General features: G+C 40.6%; 1 protein-coding gene and 1 non-coding gene across 2 annotated transcripts; both read right to left on the reverse strand.

Annotated features, from left to right (window-relative positions):
• Positions 1-11,578: 11,578 nt before the first annotated feature.
• Positions 11,579-18,659, reverse strand: LOC147880301 (rRNA 2'-O-methyltransferase fibrillarin 2-like). Its single transcript, XM_087370764.1, has 8 exons — positions 18,642-18,659; positions 18,474-18,555; positions 17,990-18,264; positions 17,747-17,842; positions 16,991-17,068; positions 16,700-16,876; positions 14,046-14,114; positions 11,579-12,056 (listed from the first exon to the last, which is right to left on the reverse strand). The coding sequence occupies exons 2-8, from the start codon at positions 18,508-18,510 to the stop codon at positions 11,877-11,879; spliced, it is 912 nt and encodes a 303-aa protein (XP_087226890.1). The 5' UTR covers positions 18,511-18,555; positions 18,642-18,659; the 3' UTR covers positions 11,579-11,876.
• LOC147880302 (small nucleolar RNA snoR60) lies at positions 14,725-14,793 on the reverse strand. The gene has a single exon (XR_015540617.1). It is a non-coding gene; the product is annotated as a small nucleolar RNA snoR60 (small nucleolar RNA).
• Positions 18,660-25,150: the final 6,491 nt, after the last annotated feature.

Below are 25,150 nucleotides of genomic sequence, written 5' to 3' on the forward strand. Positions count from 1 at the left end.
CCAAATGGGCTAAAGCTAAAGTCATCAGAAAGGCAAATGCCAGAAGCACAGCAAGGTCCTTGTACGAGAATGTGATCACCTGATTTGGATGTCCTATTGAAAGTTGTGTTAGATAGAGGCACACATTTTGTCAATGAGGTCATCCAAGAACTCTTGTTTGGCTTTATGGTGATCCATAGAAAGAGCACGCCTTACTACCCCCAAGGGAATGGACAAGCTAAATCCACCAACAAAATTTTATGTATTGTCCTCACCAAGGTAGTAGAACCAAAGCGTTGTGATTGGGCAGAGAAACTAAATGCAACCTTATGGGGCATACAGAACCACACTCAAGGTCAATATAGGAAATACACCTTTTCAATTGCTATACGGCCTTGAAGTTGTGGTCCCACTAGAATTTGTAATATCTAGTCTACACATAGTAGTACAAGAACATATGGGAGATCATGCATCACTGAAAGAAAGACTCTGCCAATTAGAGAAGCATACAGAGACTAGATTAGTTGCTTACCATGCCATGACAATAGAAAAATGAAGAAAGAAGCATGGTTTGATAGAAACCTCAAAGACAAAGACATCAAGGAAGGTGACTTGGTCCTGTTGTACAATACCAAAGTCCATAAGAACAAGCTCAAATTTCTAGGTCAAGGACCTTATAGAGTCAAAAAAATGAATCCCATCAGAGCTATGTGCTAGAAACACTGGATGGAGTCCAGTTCACAACAACAATAAATGGGAGCCAACTGAAGCGCTACTACATCAACATGCAAGTTGTGTGGGAACCATGCCTAGTTCTGACTTGGCAATTAGTAGTCTGTCACCGACAATAATGAAGATTTGTGAGCCCTAAGTCTTCCATAGTTGGGATTAGATTGTATCATGAGCACTCACTAAGCATATGTACGCCTTTGCACATATAGGTAGTTTCAATTGATTTCAACCTAGGGCTCAGAGGTGATGACTGAGTCCTAGCTGCCCTATGATTCCCTAAGCAAATTAAGCATATAGGAGGAATGCCCATGTCACTAATCATGCATAGCGCACCACATGTTTCAAGCACCACGAATAAATTGCACAAATAAAAGCCCCTAGAGATAGTTGTTTCGATTCACACACACGGCATACTCATCACAAAAAGAGTAAAATGCATTATCCACTTACAAAAGAAACTAGCACTCTTAGCACATGGAACTATATTGGCAACTATCAAACTAGAACTTGATTCATGTGTGCAATGCCAAGGTGAAGATAGTCCAATAAGATGGGAAAAAGGCCTACAATGCCATCAACAAAGTGACACCATGCCAAACAACCCAAGCCTCAACCTCAACAGCCCTCCTCAAATCACTAACCTGAAGAAAGACACGGTCTAGAAGCACCGACCCAAAGGTCAACACCAAAATGGCCAAGGCTTATGGTCTTGGACAGTCATACTGATGAGCAAATAAATGCAACATGCCAAGAAGAAATGCCATAGAACCAAAGGATCCTAGAGGTAGGATAAATTGAGGCAGAGCAATTGACTATTGAGGATGCAGGCATAGAACACCTTGATGACTAGACCAACAGAGAGCTAGCAACAGATGGAACGATACAACTTGTATGGCCACAAGTCTCAACGTTTGCCATGTCACCCAAGGCTTACAACTTCTTGTAGTCAAAGGGACTAGGTAGTCTTTTTGAGAAGCTAAAATCCTTTTTACCCAACACCTACTATGACAAAATACATTTATCAATTCATAACGTCATATAAAAGTAGAGAGTTGGGGAGAAAGATAAGTATGGCACAGTAACATATAAAGAAAAACCCTTACAGATCTACCTCAGTAGATCCACTATGTAGGAGGCTTTCTCATTTCTAGAGGCATAAGAAGAATATCCAAAGAAACATTTGGATGCAAGATTCTCTGAAATTTAGGATTTATTCCCACCTAACACAAAGTAACAAAGCAGGGGAATATGCCATGATATGATTTTGGATCCCATATGCAAAGAGGCGGCTAAGTTTTTGGCTGACATTTTCAATCATACAGGAGTGAGAAAAAATTATATGTTAGTAAAAACTCTTACACTCCTTGGTAGAACAAAACTACAAGATTGGGCTCAATACATATATATCCTTGCTGCTAACCAATTATATATCCACTACACATAATGGGAAAAGCTACATTGCCCATCTATTGGCCATAATAATTAGGTTTGCAATAGAGCAAGAGGATGACTCCACACCCCTCTCAACACAAGATATAGAGGACTTTGAAACATTGATATTATTGCCAGAATGGGAATTAGACCCTCCACCTACTCTCAATGTGGATAACATGGAAGAGCAACAATTCGAACAGATTCCAGAGATGACAATGTGGAACTCTGCCAAAGAATATTGCAACTTAGTTCAGTCTTGCTTCCGCAACAGAGAAGGACTCGAGCATGGAAATCCAAGAGGATACCATGCCACATAATGACTTTGCAAGAGAGCCAGATAGCATGCCTCTCCAAGAATCACAAGTCACCAATGTTGACGACTCCACAACTCCAGAGTCACAACCCCCAAATGTCTCTAGTGGCACCATACAACAGACTGATGTTCCTCAAGAAATAGATCAAAATTCCACATGGGCACATGGGAGTCAACTGTATGTCCAATACAAGCAAGGCCATAGCACATTCCAGATCATACAACATCACAGCCAACAGTTACAACAATGGTCTCAATTATTTGCTACCATGGCGTTAGATGAGCAAGAAAGAAAAATGGAAAGATAGATGCTCCCATCACTCCAATCCAAGTTGCAAAGTGCCAAGACTAAAATTATGAAGCTCAAGGAAAGCATGGCAGAACAAATGCAGCAACATCTCCTTGCACAAAATGCTCTAGGAGAAAGTAGAAAGGATGCCCTACAAGCCACGGTTTCTCTCCAAGAAAAACACCTATAGCTATTTGATGCCTTGAACCAAAAGGAAAAGGTCGATTTATCCCTCTCCCATATGCAAGCCACTTGTGATGATATTAAGAAGGAATTCGTGCACTTAAATGAAAGATTACTACTTAACAAGGATCAGCTCCATGCCACATTAGACACAAACAATGAGTTGCAGAACAGCCTCAAAGAAGGTAAACATCAAATTCAAGCACTAGAGAAGGAATGCATGGCATCAAGAGAGATACTTGTGCACACAAAAGCAGAATTGGACACTCAAGAGCAAGAGATACTCCAACTCCACGTGCTTAATAGTTAATTTTTAGGGCATACAAAAGCAGCTCAACAATTCAATAGTCTAAAGCTTGCATACACTTCCACATTGGGTAAGTATAAAGACAAGTGCATGGACTAGCAAAATCAAAAGGCAATAATTTCCAAGTTGGAAATTCAACTACTAGGTCAAGCCGATGATGATGCGGAGGGGTCAACACAAGATCTTCTACTACAAGGCATCACTACATTATACCAAGAACTTGTTGCAATCCTCCAGCAAGAGGATCACCTTGAAGGAAGAATATGCATACTTTGGAAACACTTGCAAATCAAAATGTTACATGCAGTATCTAGTCTTGATTGGACCAAACAAGTAAACACCAAGACTCTCCGAGGTCTATGCCAGCATATTGATGAAGATGAGAAGAATGTGTTCTGTCTCTCAGTGCATGCAAATCTCATACTGTTAAAAGATGATGCAATACTACTATATGAATGTTTGATGGGAAGCCCCCCTCTTCAGGTAATAGCTGGACTCCTACCATTACTTCAAAAATCACGAGCAACTTCCGTGGGATATAACTCCTAAAAAATGCCTACCGAAAGCGACATGGATCTGCCAAAGGAATATGTGGTCTACCTTCAATCTAATCTCCCCTATCTTGCCACTCTCTATTATGATCTACTCACATCCCTACATAACTCTAGTACTATTCTCCATACCTTTCCAAAAATCCACACTAATCCATATTCCTTGCCATGCCTCTTTGCCCATGCCTCTCAACACTATCGCCTAATCCAAGAATCTAACTCCTATCATCCAGTTACACCCAACTTTTTTCCAACACTTGACAATCCATCCCTTGAGGATTATCAAGTTGCTAAATCAATTTGCCCTACTCTCCCTCCACTTTCCCCCAACATCCCTACTTCTACCTTCTCAAATTAACTACTTGCTTCTATCTCAGGCTTTTCCCCTATAACCTCTTTCTCTCCCCCAAGACCACATTTTCCTCCAATCTCACTTGAGTTTTCAATGGAATACACCATTGATGATTCCATCAATCAGCTTCAAGAATTGGATAATCCAATTTGCACACCCATAAGGGAGTTGCAACAAGATACAAATAGGATTCCCATGCCCGATAATCCCATTGGTGATTCTTAGAGGTAATACCCAAACATGCAGTCAAGAGGAGGATGGGACCTCTCTAGAATTTCAATGAGTATCCACCAAGCACAAATCACTCCAAACATCAACATGAAATTGGAGCCATAGCTTGCTTGGCATAGACTAAAGCTACTCAATGAAAAGTACTTCCTTGACTGGCTCCATCTTCCATTCACACGCATCCCACATTTGATGCAGTACCCCATCGCTACCAATAGGATGCCAATCATCATGATTCAGATAATGAAGATGCACTTCGTAATTGGCCAATAATCAATAGAAACTCTAAAATCAAATGGACAAGCCAGGAAACACTGATCAGAGCCTTGGACAAACATGCATCAATTGTGCAAAGCAGTTATGACAAAACACTTAAGGAAAGTGCAAGATACAGTGAGGCAATCATCCTGGAGATGTCCCTCACCATTGATGACCATTTGCCCAACCTCACCTTCAATCCAAATCAATAGATAGATGCTCGAACAACAAATCGCCTCTTTTAAAGGGCCATATCTCTTCAAGGGCATTATGTGTGTTTGTTAAACTAAGCAAGCAATCTACAGTGTTCATGGATTACAAGCAAAAGAAAGACAAGAAGCTCGCTCCATCTATCACCACCACCATCTTTACCATACTCATTGGGTAAAGACAACCGCAGCACAACATCGTCTATAGACCCAACCATAACCCTAGGACAGGTAATCAAATTGGTCCACGGGAGTTGTTAACCCTATGGCAACAAGGGCCAAAAGTGTAGTCTAGGACAACAACTATGAAAGCATTGTGTGTGTAGAGTAGCGGGCAAATCTCCGCTTGTAATATCTTGAGCCTGAAAGATGGTATGATAAATCTTAAAGCATGAGGATAGCCAAAATCCTCTCTAGAAAAGATCCAATCATACTTGCAAAATCAGGATCTAGAGAGAGAAATACTAAATCTAGAGAGAGAAAGACAAAGCCTACACTTTCAGAGAGAGAGAAAGACTAAAAGCCTACACTTTCGGAGGTCCTTCCACTTTGTGTAGAGACCCAAAAGGTCCCTCCGCTTTGTGTAGAGACCCAAAAGGTCCCCTCGCTTTGTGTAGAGACCCAAAAGGTCCCCCCACTTTGTGTAGAGATCCAAAAGGTCCCCCCCAAAAGTGGAGGGACTCTTGTCCAAAAGGTATCCTACAAGAGAGGTCCCAACACGGGGGTAGCTTACGGATTGTGTAGAGACCAAAATGAATAAATATCTTTCAATGGAATGAAGCTCCCACTCTTTGGGGTTCAGTGTTCAAGCTCAGTATTGTGTTCATGCGATTTATCTCCATTGCATCCATGCTTTCTCACACTACCGTGTTCTAGCATGCCCTTACCCTTGCGCTCTAGGGCCACCTAAGGAGCCAAGGAAGCATACCCCAATGCTGAAATTGAAAAGACACGTTACCAAGCCTTGAAGCAATGGGTTCGACAAGAACAAGAAAAATTTGATGCAGATAAGATGGCAGCAGCAGAGGTCAGAGCATCAGCACCCAGCATTGACAAGGTGATTGATCCCAACAACTTCCAACAGATAATAGAGCAACATGCAAAACAATCGCCAATTGGATGGCACTGCACTAGTAAGCTTGATAAGCTATCCCATTACAATGCCAATTGGGACCTTACTAAGAAATTGCCCTACAATGTGGGAAAGTTTCAAGGGATGGATTGAATCTTCACAATACTTCCCCCCACCTGAAGAAGAGAAAAAGGTAATTTCAGTAAAATTCGGTGCTAGGGATGACATAAAAAATGTAACCATCCTGCTAGAGCATAAAGCCTTTGGTCAATACCCATCAATAGTGGATAGCGGAGTAGGAGTAAACATTCTGGCAAGAGAGCTATATGAAGAATGGGGCCTACCTCCAATGCAGAAGGCCACATTTAACATCCGCCTAACTGACCACACGAAAATGAAGCCATTGGATATCATTGACAATGTGTCAACAAAAATCGGTAGAGTAAGATTCATGCTCCAATTTACTATCTTGGATCTTCCCAAGGGCGCCACAGCATACTAGATATTGTTGGGAAGACCATGGCTTCGGGAAGTGTCGGTACTCCATGATTGGGGCACCGATAGGATCACCATCCAAAATAGAGAAACCGCTATCTCAAGATAAATTTGGGAATAGGGGAAATCAAACCCACTATTCCTATAAATCTTGAAGACACTTCTTCCAGTATAGCCAACATCCTCTGTAGCTACCAATGCACTAAAGCCCATAGAAGGGGATACACAAAGTGACATCAATAATTGGATACAGACGTAGGCTACAATAAATAATTGTAAAACAACACATCTAATGTTGCCAGATGTGGATGCCCAAATGATACAACTAGAAGCACCAATCCGGGATGATGAATTAGAAGTAGTGGAAATGCCAGTCTTCATGATAGGCGTCGAATGGGATAGTGACCCTAAAGAGTCCATAATAGAAGGCTACGGTGCCAACATAGAGTGGGATATGGAAACAGAAGCTGATAATGCAACCTTGGAAGGCCAAGTATTTGACAATGACTTGGCAATCCTACAGGCACGCAGGGCCATTGAATACCCCAAGATCAACCCTCCAGCACAATCTAATAGCAATTAGTCCACGAAAAAAAAGGGAGGTGTACAACGCTAAAAGGCCAAGATAGAGCACTTCGACCAATTCGAAAGAATGCAGACTAGAGTGGTTGAATTGAACTTAACTAAGTCCACAAAAGCACCTGAGTCCCCAACTTTAAAATGGGATCCTAAAGGGCTTGAAGGTGTTTGTATGGCCAAATAACCACTCCTTGGGAGTGCGACTCCTATTGATAATCCATCATTGGTCTCACAAAGCAAAAAGCTTAGAAAGTTCAAACCCAATGTGAGAATGAAGAGTGAAATGGTGAATAGTAACATAAAAGAAGAACAAGGGAACATAGGTGAGTTGGACCAAATATCTTCTAGTGGAGCTAGCAGCCAAGTAAGCACCTCAAAGTGCCATGAAGGCCTAAGGAAAGTTCTCGATTACTTCAAAAACTACACTAGAGGAGAAGCAACAATAGCAATGCCTAGGCCAATTAGGGAATCAGAGCTCAAAGAAATAGAGAATATTGAGGATACCCCAGTTTATGAAGGACAAGCCAAGACAAGGAAACTGATCTTGCCTTGGATGGAGAGAGAGAGAGAGAGAGAGAGAGAGAGAGAGAGTACGTGTGTGTGTGTGCATGTGTGTGTTCCCTAGCAAAGCTTGTGTGGGCTAACTGATGTATGTAGTGAGTGTATTGCTGAAAATCACAAACCTTTGTATAAAATGTAGTCACACACTGGATAAGGGATATGCGAGAACACCTATTGGTTATGGAGGATGGCATGTTAGAGTCCTTCAACTTTACCATAAATTATGAAAAGATCGGCCGATGTGTGGAGAAGTGCATGCATAGTGCCAATTTCATTCCTCCTGCAATTTTGAAGATTGTTAACAATGTGTTTGATAGTGTAGCATTAAATTTTTTGCCAAATCCTAGTTCTTGTTTAAAAAATGATGGACATTCAAACTGAAGTGTTATGTCTTGTGCATTCATGGTAAATCTTTTCCAAAAAATTTGGGGATTTTATGATCTGTTTTAATTTTTAAATTTTTGATATATATAGAGGGGTAAGAGCCATTTTTAGATTAAATTCTCACTTTCACTTGTAGAGAGCCATAAAAACTCCCATCCTCAGAACTCTCTCACTCGAATGATCAAGAAACAAAATCTTCCAAAAAATAGAAATAAGTCTCTCTCTCTCTCTCTCTCTCTCTCTCTCTCTCTCTCTCTCTCTCTCTCTCTCTCTCTCTCTATATATATATATATATATATATATATATATAAACATAAAACTAAATGGACCTCTTACACTTATGTGATGCTTCCTACAAAGATGGAAAAGTACATTCCTAACTTAGGAAGCACATGCATACTCAATGAAACTTTTGAAACTAAAAGAAAAACGAGCTATTCAACTCCCCGCTTTTTGTTTTTCAATTTATGTTCAATCATTCTAAACATGCCTAAGGGTGATACACCATAGATAAAAGACTTCATATCTAGGATTGTGCATACTTTTCCATTTTTTTATTAGATTATACCTCTTGTGTATTAGTAAAGTGATCAAATTACTACATTAAGTGATAAAAGACTCCTTAGTTGCACAAAGGTGGAAAATCTATCGAATTGGGAAGAAATGGCTCCATATTTTGCCAAATCAGAAATGTTTGAGTCAATGTGAGGCATTTTTATAATGTGTAAACCACTATATTCATGTTGTTCACGTTTACCATATATATCAACCTCTAATCCTATGGTATATACCTAGATGAATCCAGGAACATTTCCAAACTCATCCTCTAAAAACACAACATAGTGCACTTTCAATCTCATGATAGTCACTCATAAGGTTGAAAACCATAAACTCCATCATGCATAGCAGGGACTAGCTACTATGACATCCCCACTGACGTCATCAGCGCCCAACAGTGGGTGTAGACCATAGTATAAAAATATGCTCTCACACATAAATCCACACACCCACACATACTTGAGCATCCATTTATACAAAATCTTCGTACTGAGTTTCTGTCGGCACTCTCCGGAGGTGAAGAGCAAGATTGAGAAAGTCTAAGATCTAAGAAAACACAAGAATCCCCTCTTGAAGTGCAATGCCTGACTTAGCTAAGATTAGGTAAAATGAAAAGGAAGTTATTGATAGAAATAAGACATTGCATAAACTCAAATTCATAAGTGAAAAGATAAAAGTTTGCTAAGAAAAGTCAAAACATAAAGCTATATCCTCAACTTTAGCACTTTGCATCCATCTTTGTCAAATCTCAACTTGAAAACTTCAGCTTCCAGCTTATTGATTCTAAACTTCAAGCCTTCTAGCTTGATCGTTGTGTAAGGCGTAAATCATAGGTTTGAAGGAGAATAGAAGACTCTTTTTCCTAAATGCTTTAGGAGGAATTAAAAAATTTTGCAATAGGAATCACTCCTACAAAGTCATTTAAAATCCAACTTGAATGCGAGGGGACATTTGCCTTCCTTTAATAAGTCCCTCCAAAGTTCATGGACACTAGGTTAACATGGCTTTGAAGCAATAGCTTAGCCATTTAGAGACATCCGTCAAAGCTACAATAAAACGTGAAACTTCCAAGCAGCACCAAGAAAAGGGATACTTGGATTGCATACAAATCTAGAAGACTCTCAAAAACTCTAGTATTTTGAGATTAAATCCTTTATAGAAACAGGGGCGTAAATTTTGGCAAACGAGTTCACATCTCTCACAAGGCATCCTAAGTAAAACTTTTTGCAAAGAAAAACAAAGTTATCAAAACATTTATCCATATAAGAAATGTCAAATTTCCTATGGAATTTTTCAAGACAAAGTTTCATCTTCTATAAAAAGATAGTTACTTGCTTCAAGCAATTAACGTAAGTGACTTGCAACTCCAAATCCTCCCTTTCCATTCTAATAAGATTTTGAACTCCACCACTTTCTTCTATTTGCAAAACAAACTAAGATTCCCTTACCAATAGCTTTTATAAGGCAGAACTCTTTAAAAGAGTACAAACAAAATTTCGTGCCTTTCATGAAAAGGTTTGTTAAGCTACTAGAAAGAAAAATTTATGTATCAACTATGACAACATGTCCTAAATTAGCATCAATAAAGCTTTGGACTCTTACTTTTACAACAAGGATCTCTAAGGATAGAAGATTTTGAATGCTCTGAAAGCCTTTTACATCTCTCTCCATAAATCCTTGTCCATAAATCCTTTTGCATACTTACAAGCTACTACTAGATGCTTCCAAATTCTTCACATATAAAAATGGAGAGAATGCACTACTTCAAGAGACTTCAAAATTGAGTTCAAGCCTACCTTGTCAACATAGGGAGAAGTTAAAATAGAAATCAAATGTTTATTATTCAGTTAGAGTTCTTTGCTTTGAAAGAAAGCTTTTGCTAACGATACAAAAAAGTTAACATATAATGGAGCTTAGATTCAAATTGTTTTTGAAGGTGTTTAGACATTTGAAAAGAACTTGACATTATATTTTTCAAAAACTTTTGTTGAATAAAAGACCCAAGACATTAGTCTATCTAGATAAAGAAATCTTTTTTATAGTTTTGAGGGGCAAAAACTCTTGGAACTAAGTTAACTGAAAGCGCAACGTAACTATAGGTTTTCGTACAAGGGTAGGAATATGACCATGTTGGTAAAGGGGAATATTAAAGGGCTTGATTTGAGTTCTCCACATCATTCAGTTCTTTTTAGACGTTCTATTATTCTTATAATGAGCTGATTTTCCTTACAAATAAAAACCTCTTGGGAAGAAAATGTGTAATGTTCTCATCCAAAACAATTCAAGAGGTTGAGCAACCTTGTAAAAATCCTTGGAACCTCTATATGCTCGATAGGAAAGCAACTAAAAGTTTCAAAACCAAACTTTGCAATTGCCACATATAAGGGTTTTGAATTCTAGATCATGTTCTTGAAAACTAATACACACCGTCCTATAGGTTTGTCCTACATAAAGCATATTACTACTATGTATGCTATAGACAACATAAATTACTTGTGTAGCATGAATAGGACTCTTAGGAACAGAGGTCTTCAGATGTTTGTTTCTAAAACATCTTAGTTTATTAATATGTAGGTTTGTCCTACATAGAGAATATTACTACTGTGTACGTTATAGACGGCATAAATTACTTGTGTGGCATGACTAGGACTAACAGGAACAGAACTCTTGAGATACTTGTTTCTAAGACGTCTTAGCTAAAAGGAGTCTTAGCTAAAAGGAGGAACTCTCTAACAAGCTCAAATGTTCTTATTATTTTTTTTAAATTTATTATTTAATTAACATTAGAAAGTCATAAAACTTCTTAGGTACATTTCAGAAAAAAGCCAGGATCTTCCACTTTAAATTTGCAAACTACATTACAGGAATGTGATGAACATTAAACAATTACTAGGTTCCCAAAATCTAGAGCAAGTTTAAGTAGCAAATGAGAGCAAAGAGAAACCAAATTGCATCCTTAGTATTCCTTTTTTCTGAATATGGAAATGCCAGTAAGGCAGCAATCTGTGGTCCCCTGCATTGTCATGGTTACTAAAGTCTCGTTCCCTTTGTTCCATCCTGTAATTTCAGCTCTAATTCTTTCTATCTACATGCCAGCATAGAATTGCTGTTTTAAAAACAATGTAACTTTGTGAGACATTGCACAACAGACAAATCTACCGAGTGTTTGTTAGAAGCAGAAGTCCAAATGAAACTCCTCTTTGAAAGCAAGGGCAATCCTGTGTACCTAGATAACAATCTACATTTCCTACCATCTACTTCCAACCCATATGCCAAAACAAACTTTCTGGTATCTCTCATTGTTAGGAGACAGCTTCACTTTGCTCACGTGTCAAAAAAAACTTTTTAAAAGACGTAATGATAAGAAGATACAACCAAGTACAAAAAATAATTTAGGCCCCTGCTCCCTTCTGCTTTTTGGGAACTCGGTAACCACCCACAACACAAGCATGATCCCTTTCAAAAGGTTCCAATGTTACTTGCTCAGCTGGTTTGAACTGCTCTTTTTGCAGCTTTTTGACTTCCTGGGCAAACACTGCCTCTGCTGGGACAGTTGAATCTATACAATTCGCCTGTTTACAAAGCATAAAGAGCACAGTTCAGACTCTCTCTCTCTCTCTCTCTCTCTCTCTCTCTCTCTCTCACAGACTGAAGGACATATGGGTGCACCAGAACACTCCAGGTGCCTGTAGGAGATGCTTAGGTAGGCAGGAATACAATCGCAGGGGGTTACAAGGGGGGACTGCTGGTGTAGAGAGGCCCATTGTGTGTTTTGTGTGTGTGTGTGTGTGTGTGTGAGAGAGAGAGAGAGACTTTTCTTGTCTTTATGGAATGCTGCATTTCTTGTGTTTATGGAATTATTTTCCCTCGTATAAGCCCATTTTCCAGCTTTCCTTGCGGTTCTCACCTTTTTTGCTTTTTGCTTCAACTGCAAAGCTATGCCCCTTAGTTGCCTTGATTGACGGATTATTTGAAGCATATCCTCTTCTCTTGAATTTGATACATGCTTGGGATCCTCTATTTTCAACATAGCTTAAGGCTTGTCTTTATGGAATTATTTTCCCTAGTATAAGCCCATTTTCCAGCTTTCCTTGCGGTTCTCACCTTTTTTGCTTTTTGCTTCAACTGCAATAGAGTTAGATCTTCAGCTATGCCCCTTAGTTCCCTCGATTAACGGATTATTTGAAGCGTATCCTCTCCTCTTGAATTTGATACATGCTTGGGATTCTCTAAGGCTTGCATGCAATGTTCCAAGTGATCCCCATTTTCCAGCTTTCCTTACTCTGTGTGTGTGTGTGTGTGTGTGTGTGAGAGTGAGTGAGAGAGAGAGAGAGAGGGGGGCTTTATGGTAGCAGCGTTTCTTGTCTTTATGGAATGCTTTGCCCTTGTATATGCCCATTTTCGAGCTTTCCTTGTGGTTCTCACATTTTGGCTTTTTGCTTCAACTGCACTGAAGCTAGATCCTCAAGATTCTCAGCTGTGCCCCTTAGTTGCCTTAATTGACGGAGTATTTGAAGAGTATCCTCTTGTTTTGAATGTGATATATGTTTGGGATCCTCTATTTCAACATAGCTTAAGGCTTGGATGCAATGTTCAGAGAGAGAGTTACACTGGATCCTTGTTCACAGGTTCACTATTCTAGTGCTGCAATACATCTACAGTTCTGAGCACTGTTTATTCTGAGTTATCCATGCCCAGTGTGATGTGAACTGTTTCCTGAGTAAGTCTTTCTCTACTTTTTCTACACACCATTGTGCAGCTATGTAGTTCTTAACTATCCCAGACTGGGCCCACTGCTGACCTGGCACGTGGCATGCCAACAGGTTTGAGGCCTGTCTTCTGCTCTGAGGCGTACCTGCTTGTCTGCTGTCTGTAACAAACCAACCAACCTAAACCTACAGCTCCACTTGGCTGACCAGCTGCCTATGCAATGTCCTGCTGATGACGCAATAAATGCCCATGCTAAAGACTGCACCAGCCTCCACATCCCCTACTCCAGGGTCTCTGCTAGCCACTTTTCCTGGCCAGGGTGGCCCTTGAGGCTGCCCTAAAACTAATTCAACAAAGAAGTCTGTATACTGACCATGTGGCAGCCAATCTGCTGCCCACATGGGAAGCACTAAACATACGCTCAGTCTGTAAGTCATCTGTCCTCATATGGGGGCTCACAAGTGGGAAGGTGACTCTAATATTCCAACCCACACAACTATCGTGTGTTCTCATCTCCTAACTATGATTGACAGCTGGAGTTTTTGAGAGCAGGAATTAACAGATTTGCCAAGATTATTGAAGAACTTGCGTGACACCTAGCCCAAGAGCACTTAATGAGCCAAGAACTACTAGTACTCATTTTTCCTACATGAAGGAAAAGTTTTGACTCCTACAATACTCAGTATAGTTCATCCACTGCAATATCATGAGAAGTGTTACCTTAGTTTTTCTCACAGACAGGTTTTTTAAGCTGTTGTAGTGGAACCTAAAAGGCAACATTTAAACATTCCACATGCCTTCACATATGCAAAAATCAAACACCCACGATGTAGATGCCAAAGAAAACATACCTTGATGGATATGACAAAATGTCCTCCATTCTTCAGAAAGTAATGAGCATTCAAAGCCAATATGCGTGCCTGTACCACCGTACAAATATTGCTGAAGGTCAAAAACAAAAGGCAAATAACAAGGTTTACGTGCGCACGCACACATCCAAATGTCAGTTACGTATACGAAATATCCTTCAAGCATAACAATGTCCTAGCCCACTAGCTTATATGGCTAGCATGCATACATATGACATACTCAAAAGCATCCAAGAAACAAACATGAAGGCAAAGCCATTTATTGATACTTGGAGAACAATTGATAAATAATAAAGCTGATAAATAAAACATGCATTCCTTTAGCTTGTTTTTGCATCTTCCAAACATGAAATAAAACAGCAATTATCAAAGTATGTCTCCAATAATAACGAACTCTCACAGCTAAAATTATACTTGCACACCAGGATAATATGAACAACAAAATATATGTAGCAAAGCCCATACATTTCTGCAATCATAGGATCATGAAGGGGAATCCAGATATGTCATCGTCTGCTTGATCACAAGTTCCACATCAGACCTGATACTTAGGAATTATATGGCCTGAAAACTAGTTCTTAAGAAAATGACCTTTTTGGCAAGCTTTTTCAACCAATACCAAAGGCATTATCTCTGGGAAGCATAAAAGGGTTTTCATGAAAGCATCAGTAAGTGGATTTCTTCAGTCACAGAATCATGAAGGGGAATCCAGATCGATCATCATCTGCTTCTACATCCATACCTCACACATTTTTATATAATAGTTAATCTATGTCACATCGGATTGACTTGTTGAGACAAATACTGTTTTGACAGCATTTTCAGTGACACTAGCACTCAGAACCACAAATTACCAAATCTTTATTTGGAAATGAAAAACATCAGCTAAAGGACACGTCACACAGTGGAAAAACATCAGCTAAAGGACACGTCACACAGTGGAAGAAAGCATCAGCCTGTGGATGTCTTCAGTCACAAAATCATGAAGGGGAATCCAAACACATCATCTGCTTAGTAGCCAGTTCTTCATTGGTGCCTGACATTTGTCAAGAACTTAAGGCTAAGCCACATGATGATTACAAGGATGTTTTGTCATCATGCAAGTTTGGACGACAAACATCAACTATATGAGGCTAATAATTAAGATATGAGCCAGTGTTTGAAGATATAAGAGAAGAATTAGCTGCAACTAAAAGAGAGAGGTGCAACGGTCTTAACTGCACAAAACTATGATAACTCTCAACCTCCTACACATATGCAAAACTTCAAGTGCACAATAAAAAAAAGTTGATAGCTGACAACTTTCTACAATACTCTGATAGACACGCTAACATGTCAGTTGGTCTGCCATTACTCCAACATAAAGGCCAGATTAGAAAAATGTTAGAAACTATCATTCAGAAAAAACTGATGAAGTGCAATGTGCATTCCCTAGTCACACTTGCTATGAACTTAAGCATAAAGCTGACAGGAAACAAACTAAAGATATCTGCAAATGATAACAAACAAAGCTTCTGCTGTAGGCTTCAGCTCTTTCAAACTAGAAACAAGTTGCAGAATACAAACCTTCTTAATAAGATTGACATAAAAATAGACTAGGAAATCAAAGGCACGAACATAGAGCTACTTAAAGATACCAAAAAATAAAGAGAAGTCAAAAGCCATGACCTGAGCTGGAAAATAAGCTCAGATATATGAGGAAAAAACCACTTAAGATTTTCGTTCAAGTACTCTACATGCTAAAAGCACGTGTATAAATTTTAATATTTTCTTATTTTTTAAATTAATTCAATTCTTTGATTGACTAATTGTTGCATACAAAACGTTTGAGCACTATGTTGATAATGCAGCCATCTTGAAACCCCCGTGAGGAAGAAACTATTCAACTATACTAATCAAGCTTGCAAGTTTCGATTCATCACTGCTGTAGAGGCTAAACTGACCATGCAAGATATCTTCAGACACAGGATTACCCCAAAAACCGAGTGTGGTACTTCCACCTAAACAGTGTTCCCTTCCTAACAAGCAACATGAGTAAGACAAATTTGTGGATGGTCAGGCAATGGCCTAGATCACAATCTTAAACTCTTTCATCTTAAGTCAAATCAAACCTACAATCCACTACTGACTCAATTCGAGGTAGCATTCATGCATACACATAGTTTTTTCCATAAGTTTCCATATGACAAACACATATGAGTACGAAAGTATGAGTGAAGTAAGGTTCAGCCACTGGGGCTGAATCATACTTGACCCTAATTTTATAAAGCGAAAAACAAGAAAATATGCATTGCACGCATTTAACTGTCAGAGAGTACAGAGCTTTCAACTTCAAACTAGTATTAATTTTAAAGTCATGAAATTGCAAAAACTTTTTTTTAAAAAGGTCCGGGACCCAATTTTTATAAACCACAAAAAGTCAAATATCTTCCATATGCGTATGGAAAGGGGTAACCATACACGTCCAGTCTCAACTATGTGCATGCATGTGTGGTATCTAAAGTCAAATCTGAAGCACAATCCACTAATTACTTAATTCAAGGTAGCATTTATGCATATGCCTGCATATGAATGCTGTATAAACCCGATATAAAAGAAAAACATATTCATAAACCCACTGTAAAATTATAAACTACCTGATCAGGCTGAGCAACATCAGCAAACATGACGTCAACCATCCCAACCAGCATACGGTACCGCTGAGGGTGTCGGGCATCTTCAATTATGGGTATCACATTTGTTCTCTTTTTTGCCATGTTGACCAGATCTCGCCCACTTCTGTGAGAGAACTCCACAGCATAAACAATCCCAGTCTGCACAGACAGAGCCACCATCGACCACACATACAATTACACTCGTATGCCACAAGGCAAAAGAGGTTATCTTGGTTCTGAGAACCACAACAACGGAAGATCACCAAACCTTACCGGCCCAACAATATCTGATACATGAGACACTGTTGTCCCAGAGGCTGCCCCTAGGTACAGCACATGAGAGCCTGGTTTCTGAAACATGAAAGGAAGAGAAGATATATTACCTCTCTCTCTCTCTCTCTCTCTCTCTCTCTCCACACACACAAGGAAAGGAAAGATCTCTCAGACTCAGAATTGAGGGGCAAGAAAAGAAAACAAAAAAGATCTCAAAAGATACCTCACAAGGAAAGGAAAGACTCTCAACTTCAAAATTGAAGGGATAGAAAAGAAAACAAAAAATATCAGAACCTCAAACTTTCTCCAGTGCACATATCAGAGCCTCAAGGTGGGGAAGAAAGGTAATCATCCCAGATACATCATCGTGAAGTTACAGGACAATGTCAAAACTCAAACTCCTGAAGCAGAGGCACCACTAAAAGGTCCTAAGGGGAAGAATAACAATGCATTGCAACTCAAGACCATCAAAATTAAAATCTCAAGCATCACAGGTCTATTAAAACTTAATAGACTGAATTATGCCCTAGGAAGACATGTTGGTAAGGGCAATATAAAACCGGGTCTAGAAATGTGAGAAAATAAACGGAATACAGCACTAAACCAAGAATTTCTTAAAGACTTCTTAGGTTAGGACAGGATTGGATGAGGCAATAATAGTGATCAAAGAAGCCCTGAGGTTACTTAGAAGCTAGACGTATGAAAAACACCTACTTGCATTTAAACAGTTCATCTTTCCAGAAAATGGGCACTCACGATCCAGATATTGTCCACACCACCCAAGACAGCTGCAGCCAGCTTTGAGCGGAAAGGGTTCCAAACCCTGTACTCCACCTTCTTTCCCTCCTCGACCTGCACATTGACCATTTTTGCAACTGTCAGTACATACATAGGTTTAACCTCTTCCTCGAAATTATTACGATTTTGTCGATCCTTACACCAAGAAACCTGCCAAACATGAGCGAACAAAGCTGTAAGTTAAAAGGAAAATAACAGTACCTCGACCGTAATTCTCTTTTCTCCATAGACACTCTCCCCGGGGACCATGTTCAAGGTGACAAGGGCATCTTCCTTTGCTTTGGCAATAAAGATGCCTTCGTGCCTGTGCGGTTCGATAATGACTTTCGCACCCCCTCTCATACCTCCTCTTCCTCCCCCTCTTCCGCCTCCTCGACCTCCCCCTCTTCCGCCGCCTCGACCGCCTCCGAAGCCCCGGCCTCCTCCACCCCTGCCACGGCCCCTTCCTCCGCCATCACCTCTGCCACCACGACCTCCTAAAAAAAGAGCACCGTGCAAACATTGTAAGCAAGGGACCCACTCGTTGGCTTTCCTGTGAAACAGCTACTACAATATGTTTCCGGCCAAAAACGAAAGAAAACAAGCCCCAAGCCACAGCTCCATCTCCCGTTTAGCCCCGAATTGAAATCCTACTAGAATTGCATGAGGCAAAGAAAGCAAGAACGTGAGAAGGGAAGAAGAGTACCTCGACCGCCCCCACCGCGGCTCATAGGAGGCCTCATTGTGATTGTGAGACAGGAGCTTGAGGCAACAATGCAGCGAGCAACCTGATAGAGAGAAGACACTTACTTGTAATAGACAGCTCAAGCTTTGTGAGTAAAACCCTACTTAAACCCTGGCTCTTTGAACTCACCCTTAGGGTTCCCTCTAGTCGTTTCCACCTTGTTACCAAGCATCTCCCTACTAGTCCAATTTGATTTGCATTTTGACCTTACACTCATATTAAACTTGAGGCATACAATTGCTCGTGGTTTTGAGCCTACGGTTTTCAATCTCCTGGGAGTGCTTAGCTCGGAGTTGAAAGTGGCTTCACACGAATTTTCACTTCTTTCTTTATTTGTAGCATTTTATTGCTCTACAAGAGATACTTGGATGTTGCTTATTGTGTGTTTTTAACCATACTTGCCTTGTTGTTTATTTTCTCTTTGCTTAATCCTCTATGGTCAATGGTTTTTTTTTTTTTAACAATCGGCTTTTATTAATTTGGCAAAACAGGGGGCCAGACCCCCCGTTTAAACTCTAAGAAGGACCGGACCCTAAGTCTTTCAAGTGAAAACCTGCAAAATCATCAATCGTGAGCAACAAGGCACCAAAATCCTACAGATCCACATCAACCCCAGCAATTATCTCACGCTAAGTGGACTCCCCACATCCTAGCGATCCAAACACCTTATGATTTCGTATACTCCAGACTCCCCACATCCTAGTGATCCAAACACCCTATGATTGCATATACTCCATACAAACAACTTGACCATAGCACGTAAGTTGGCCAACAAGCAACTAAAGTCGACTGGAGGACCATCGTCTCACCCACCAACACCATCCTTCACCTTGATTCAATGTAAATTTAAACATCAAGCCGGACTACCTCATAGCTACTTCAACCTAAACATCAAGCCGGACTACCTCACAGCTACCTCAAGCTTCACACACACACCCCAAACCACCACACAAGAATTGCCTAAACATCAAGACGGACTGCCTCACAGCTACCTCAAGCTTCACACACACACCCCGAACCACCATGCAAGACCAAAAGAGATGCTTCATCGATTTTACGGCTTGGCCACAAAGCGGACAGAGAGAGGATTCACTGGCACCCACCTTGATAATCTTGCACGAAGTGAAAGCCACAAATGGGTCGCCTTCCATAGCAAGAAACTCACAAAACCAATCTTGCACTCCTTCCAAATCCCCCTCAATCCAACCAACCACTTGGGACCCCTTTTAATCCTCCACTTCTTGTTGAGCTCATCTAACAAAGCAGGAATAGTAAACAACTTCCTATAGGCCAACTTAGAGGAGATTTTACTAAGACTTGTTCTACCATGAGTCCACTTATTGTCAGCCAATTTTTTGAGCAAATCACATTCGAGTGACAATCTTCGGCATCAGGCTATAGACCCTAGCCAGCAATTGCATTTCTTGGGTGTCCAAGGCATATATTTCCCTCACTGTGTCCAAGGGAAGCCAGTCAGCCTTTCTGGGGTCCCAAGTGTGGATCACGACTGAATCCCTTTCCGGTGTAATCCTCAGGCTCTTGGCAGATCCAACAAGGTGTTGCTATCATTTTCATTAGTGGAAGTTGCATATGTAGAGATCTCATGCATGTTTGTAGTAGCCGATCATATCCATATACACATCACTTCAGTGAGAGTGACAAACTTGTGTGAGAATGACCAAGGTGAAATGTATAGGGATGTCAAGAAGTTAAAACACCATGGCGTCATTTCCAGAACCTTGTAGTAAGGCCTATTACTAGTAAAGGCTTTTTTCCATCTTTTACCACTTGACATTAGTGTAATACTCTACCTTCGTGTTGAGGGGGAGTGTTGAGATTAGTAAATCTAGATGACTAGAGGGGTATAAATCTACATCAGCTTGATTGGTTGGTGTAGATCATGGATAGGATTTGGATTGGGTGATAAAGGCTTGGGAGCCTATAAGATAGGTGGTACCTTGTGGATCGGAGCCTTGTATTGTGAGGTTGATAGCTAATGCAAAAACTTGATGCTGTGGCTCTTATCTTGTGTCTCCTCTATCGCTCTCCTTCCCACGTTGTGTGAGCTATCCTCTTTCACTTGAGCACTCCATTGAGTCCTTGTGTGAGCTATCCTCTTCCACTTGAGCACTGCCATGAGTTGTAACATCTGAGAGCCTCAACTGAACTCCAAACAACACCATTGACAAATTATCCTTCCACTATGAATCCTAGGGTCTTACATCCCCCACAATGGAGCCAAGCTCCAACCGAAAAACCTCTACATCATGCCAAAATTCTGTCAGTAAGTTACCTTGCTTATCCTGCACACAGTTGGCTCCCTCTCAAATATGTTTCCTCTTTACTGACTGAAAGAAGACTTTGGATGGACAATCCCCCACTGATAACTAGAGCTACTATCTCTTTAAGCAAGCCAATCATGTAGCCTCTACTCCCCTAGCCCGCCAATGCAACCTCAACTTTAACTAGAAGGGTGCCTAGAATGGCATCTCAAGGAGTTTAATCCAAGTCACCCTTCTAAGAAGTTCGAATGTTCATCAGTAGTTCCTCCTCTTGGCGCACTCGCCCACAACAGTCTCTACTCCAGTCACACGAGCCACTTTAAGAACTGCTCTGACAATAGTATCCCACCTGGCACATGGGTCCACAAACCCCACATCGCTTCCTACCACATCTTTCTAATAGTCCTACAAAAGCTCTACATTGAAGAAACCATTATCAAATTTATAAGGGATATCCAGTGACCCAATAGGTAGGGAAAACCTCAAGATAATGGGCAAGTGATTAGATAGCCCCAAGGAAAGGACATACAACCCTCTAAAAGGGGCACAGAGCCACCACCCCTCCTCAAATGAGCATGAAACTCAAATCCCTGAGATATGTTGCTCCATGACCTCTCCGCATCCAATTCAGCACAATCAAGAAACTCCAAGTCAAAGCAAGACCCTCCTAATCTTCGTGCTAAGATCCTATGAGAAAACGCCCTTGATGAGATCTATCTCCTAACCACTATGTCATGTTTCGATCCCCCCTCAAAATCCACTACGTACCTAACATTGCTGAATTTAATTCTCTCCAGCACTCACATCTCTCAGCTATACTATTAGGGGCATAAACACTTAATATATTGGAGACAAAAGAGTCGATAAAGACTTTCGCCCCCATAAAGAAACCATCACCATGTCCAAATAGTTCCTTCGTAGGCTAGAATGACTTTACTAGCATAACAAAACCGCCTTTGCCTCGAATTAGACAATTTACAAAGACCTTGAAGCCAATTTGTCTAAACAAGAACCAAAACTATCATTCTCACTACATTTGAGCTCTTGTAGTAGGATCACATCCCGCCTCTTACCACAAATTACTTTCATGCTACCAGCTTCTTGAGCCTATTGCAGCACCCCGTTACTGTGCAACGGTGTGATAGGCATCTCTAAAGGAGTGGAAGCAATTTTCCTTCCTTGCCCTTGCATTGCAAGCCATGTCCTTCATCCACTTAGAGACCCCCTTTGCTTGTGGTGGCCTACACATGTTTAGCACCAGCCCCCTCTGTAAGATCTTGATTCGAATTCCTTTTTTCCAAGATCTGTTTGTCAAAATTGGCTTTGAGTAGGTCTTCATCGTTGCTCGATTGGATAACCACTTCTTTTGAATTTTGCTCAAGCACATTCTCCTAAGAGCTCGATCTACCATCTGCCCTCGATTCTCAGCTTACTCCAGGCCCCGACCATCATGAAGGTTTGAGGGGTGAGGACCTCCATCTACATCTAATGTACTTGACATTTCTTCCCCATAATCTTCCATGAGTTATCCTTGGAGGTTCGTTCCATCCTCTCATTTGTCTTATCATATCATTCTACCCTTGCACCTCCTTAGGATGTCCCAAGTATTGCATGTTACATGTAATCTTATCAACTAGCTTAGCCATAGCTAGAGGCTCCTCATGAGCCACCTAATCTTTATCACCTCGAGCCAACTTGGTATTCTCATGGTGTGATGGTTAGCCATAGGTTAAATAAGATGTTTCCTTGTAGATATAACAAGAATCAGAGAAAGGGCCAAATCTGACTTTGATAGGCAACAAAATCCATTAGGGATCCTGATCCATCAGATTTAGGAGAGCAATCCCACAAAAACCAAGCGTGTTTATGGCCAAACTCAATCCAAGGACATGGAGGTACATGCAAGACCCTCCCCAAAGCTGATGCCACCCAGTCCAAGCCCCTAGTAAGCCAAGACTAGAAGAATGGGAAGTCCACCCACGAGGCATTCCTTAAAGAAGAATTCATCCGTTCTAAAGGACGAACTCCATGAAATAGGTAGCATAATAGCACCAAAAAATAGTGTAATCCTCCCAACAATCTCATTTCGAATGGCTTCAAAGACATAGCACAAGAGGAAGAATCCCTTTCCCATAAACTTTTTAGCATACGCACCAAAAGGCACATCACACTCTTACAACCAAAACTCACCCAACTCCACCAACATCAGAATCCATCCAATAAAAAAGGCATCCCCTTGTCAGTCATTCATGCTCAGATTTAACCACATCCATAAGGATGCTGCAGATAAGAGCATGTGTTTTATGTGCGTTTAGCCAACCTTTACAATCAGCCTCTTTGTTCACCATTGCACTTCTACCTGGAACATTTGTAGGGCCTCAATGTCTTGTAGAGGAGGAAAACCACGTGAAAGCTTGTGTGCCAAAGCCTCAATATACGAGGGAACCTATAGAGTGTTGCCTGACTTCCCATGGTCATGAGGACTAGCCACTAGCATGCACATATCCCAAGGCAAGGGAGCTTTAAGCACTCACCACCCCACCAACACTCTTTAGCCCTCACATCAATGGGATTTTAAAACTTAATTGTTGCTTCCTTCAATAACTTCACTATTGTAACCATCCAATCTTTTGGCAAGGCCTCTGATGAAGCCGTCACTACTTTCACTACCTTAAACATCCAATATTTTGCATGGCCTATGGTGAAGCCATTGCTTGTTTGGTTTCTTTAAAACTTTTCTTTCTCTACTTTCAAACAAAACAGCATTACATATAAACTTCTAGGAGTCTATCATCACACTATATTAACGTATGAAGTGCAACAAGGCTCATAATGTTGTGATAATAAAAGTTTTCCTTTTATTATGATACTCCTAAGATGCTAACAATTGGAGGCACGATTTGTATGCCCCTCTACATGTCATATTTAACTATACTTGACATTTTAATCATAATGAAGGTCACATAATTCTAGATATATACTTGCACTTTTATTGGGGTGATAAGATAACTGTGGGGAAGGCTACGCAATGGAGAGTGAGAGAGCCAAAGTTAGCCACACACACACACACAGGAGGAGGACCAAGATGTGATGGGTGCAAAGTCACCCTTATCTTCTATGACTTTCATATATATATATAGATATATGAGTATGTGTGTAGTTTAGTACATAACCGGGGTTAGTCAGGCACAGGGGCCTTTAACCCCACAACCTCCCACTTTAAAGGGCAATGTACCTTTAAGAGAGAACAACCAATGGACATACTATCCAATGCATGACAATATTGAAACCGCAACAACTCTCACTGCAAATGCAATGTTCGGTCTAGTAGCTATCATAGCATATGTAAGACTCCCAACCGTTGATGCATAAGGAGCCTTGGTCATAATGGCCCTCTCCTCATTTGATTCGGGACTATCTACCTGACTCAGTTTCACATATGGAGGCAATGGAGTACTTACTACCTTCCCCCCCTCCATATTGAATTGCTGCAATACTTTTGTAACGTACTCCTTCTATGAAAGCGAAAGGAGTTTCCTACTCCGATCACGCGTGATGTGCATACCAAGAATATGAACTACAAGTCCCAAATCCTTCATGTCAAAGGCCTCATGCAACTTGGCCTTTAATGCATCAAGCTCATAACTATTCTTGCTAGCCAATACCATATCATCCACATAAAGTGCCAAGAGTATCAAACTATTATCCTTAGCCCGTTTAGTGTAAAGGCATTAATTGATTTCACTCCTTCTGAAACCCTGGGAGTGAATGAAAGCATCAAACTTTTGACACCATTCTCTAGGAGGTTGCTTATGTCCATAGAGACTCTTTTCTAGCTTGAAAAGCAAATGTTGTTTGCCTCGCCTTCTGGCTGCACCATGTAAATTTCCTCATGCAGATCCCCATGCAAGAAATATGTCTTAACATCCATCTGCATAAGCTCCATATCCTCTGCTGTTGCCACAAGTCCAGGTATGCATCTAAGTGTGGTCATCTTCACAACCGAAGAGAAGATGTCATTAAAGTTCACACCCTTCTCTTGCATGAACCCTTTAGCAACAACCAAGCGGGCCTTATACTTAGGCACATCATCACCTGTGACCATCTTGTAGACCCATTTCCATGGCAAAGAAACCAAGTCCCAAGTCTTATTCTTCATGAGTGAACTCACCTCTGATTGCATAGCATAGTCCCACTTGAGCTCATCCTCGTGCATCATAGCCTCTCTATAGCAGGAAGTCTCCCTGCAATCTCAATAAACATCACATACTCTGCCCCTGGAACAAACCTATCAGGTAGTCTAGACACTCTAGCTGATCTTCTGAAGGGCATTTCAGCTTGCTGTCCCGCCTACAT

Source organism: Dipteris shenzhenensis, chromosome 32 (genome assembly GCF_047967505.1).
Source record: "Dipteris shenzhenensis isolate YYH24624 ecotype China chromosome 32, Dip_SZ_1.0, whole genome shotgun sequence".
NCBI classification, from domain to species: domain Eukaryota; kingdom Viridiplantae; phylum Streptophyta; class Polypodiopsida; order Gleicheniales; family Dipteridaceae; genus Dipteris; species Dipteris shenzhenensis.

Excerpts from the sequence above, each read along its gene's own strand:
- LOC147880301 (XM_087370764.1), bottom strand. The coding sequence starts at position 18,510 with ATGAGGCCTCCTATGAGCCGCGGTGGGGGCGGTCGAG. Across the intron at positions 18,265-18,473 it reads CCGCGGTGGGGGCGGTCGAG|GAGGTCGTGGTGGCAGAGGT; the intron begins GTACTCTTCTTC and ends CTCTTTTTTTAG. Across the intron at positions 16,877-16,990 it reads TATCAGATATTGTTGGGCCG|ACTGGGATTGTTTATGCTGT; the intron begins GTAAGGTTTGGT and ends CTGTCTGTGCAG.